Source organism: Fukomys damarensis, unplaced genomic scaffold (assembly GCF_012274545.1).
Source record: "Fukomys damarensis isolate Sample0158 unplaced genomic scaffold, DMR_v1.0_HiC HiC_scaffold_30902, whole genome shotgun sequence".
Classification (NCBI taxonomy): Eukaryota; Metazoa; Chordata; class Mammalia; order Rodentia; family Bathyergidae; genus Fukomys; species Fukomys damarensis.
The window spans coordinates 1-1,265 of record NW_022931814.1 but is presented as its reverse complement, the minus strand read 5'-3'; the positions used below and the strand labels follow the sequence as shown (position 1 = coordinate 1,265).

Here is a 1,265-nt window from a genome sequence, read left to right as displayed (position 1 = left end):
AGAAGCAGATGTGGAAGAGGGTGAGTATGGCTCCATTTCTATTGTCTCTTGTTCAGATAGGACTATGTGTTCAGGTAGGGTGCCTACAGGTGGTGGGGCCTGGCATTCAGAAGTCATCTCAGTTGTGTGGGGTGGGAGAGAGCACTCAGGTAGAGGGACCACATCTGGAGAACATGAGCTAACATCTTCCATCTCTGTTTCTGACACAACTGTGTGCTCAACAATGTCTTTTAATTTGAACTGAGTTACCTCATCAATGATCTTCAGGGATTCTTGTGTTGCATTTAGGGGGACTGCAGATTGAGAAGTCAATTTTGAATCTGGTGTGAAATGCTCACTTGCTAGGTCCTCTATCTCTGGCAGGACCATGTGTTGCAGCGTAGCAGCAGAAGGCAGGGGACTCTGGCACTCAGGAGTCCTCTCCATCAGGGATGGTGAGAGAGAGTGCTCAGACATAGAGGCCACAGCTGGAGACTGTGACTCAGGGTCTTTCATTTCTTCTGACAGAATCATAGACTCAGAAACATCTTTTGATTTTAATGGGAACTTGTGGTCAATTGTTTTCTTCAGTGACTCTTGTGCTTCATGGGAGGGAACTGAATATTCTGAAGCAGATGAGGAATCTGGAGTGTAACGTCCACTTTCTGAGGCCTCATCTCCTGAAAGGCCCATGTGTTCTGAAGGGGCTGCAGAAAACAGTGGTGACAGGTTTTCAGAAGACTTCTCAGGAGTGGGTGGCCAGAGAGAGCGCTCAGACACTGAGGCCACAGCTGGGGAACAAGGCTCAAACTCTTCGTTCTCTTCCTCTGAGAAAACTGCACATTCAGATACGGCTTTTGCACTGGATGGAGAGACTGGCTCAGCTTCTTGCTTCTCTGGTTCATGATTCAAATCCTGAGGCACAGAGTACTCTGACAGAAAAGCAGAGTCTGTAGAAACAGACTCGATTTCCTCTCTCTCCTCGGACAAAGTGACATGGTCAAGTGCTGCTGTTGTCAGCAGTGGAGAGTGAGGCTCCTCTTTATGCAGCATCTCAGGGGACAACCGTGGTGGGAAGGGCTGCTCAGAAATTAACGGGCTTTCTGGGTAACCGAGTTCTATGATCTCTTCTTCCAAATTAGAACCTTCAGGTTCAGGCATAGCAGCTATTGATGGGGAAGTTTCCAGCTCTTCTTTTTCTGGTTCTTGGAACACGAGAGGCTCAGGAAGAGAAATGGGTGGTTCAGGCTTGGGTTCCTCATTCTCTCCTTTGACACTGGGATGAG

General features: G+C 48.1%; 1 protein-coding gene across 1 annotated transcript; it reads right to left on the bottom strand.

The window, feature by feature from the left end:
• Positions 1-6: 6 nt before the first annotated feature.
• LOC104859161 (cardiomyopathy-associated protein 5-like) lies at positions 7-1,257 on the bottom strand (the record flags this gene model as incomplete). Its single annotated transcript, XM_010619698.1, has 1 exon — positions 7-1,257. A coding segment is annotated over one exon (1,251 nt), but the record flags the coding sequence as incomplete, so codon positions are not given.
• Between the last annotated feature and the right edge of the window lie 8 nt (positions 1,258-1,265).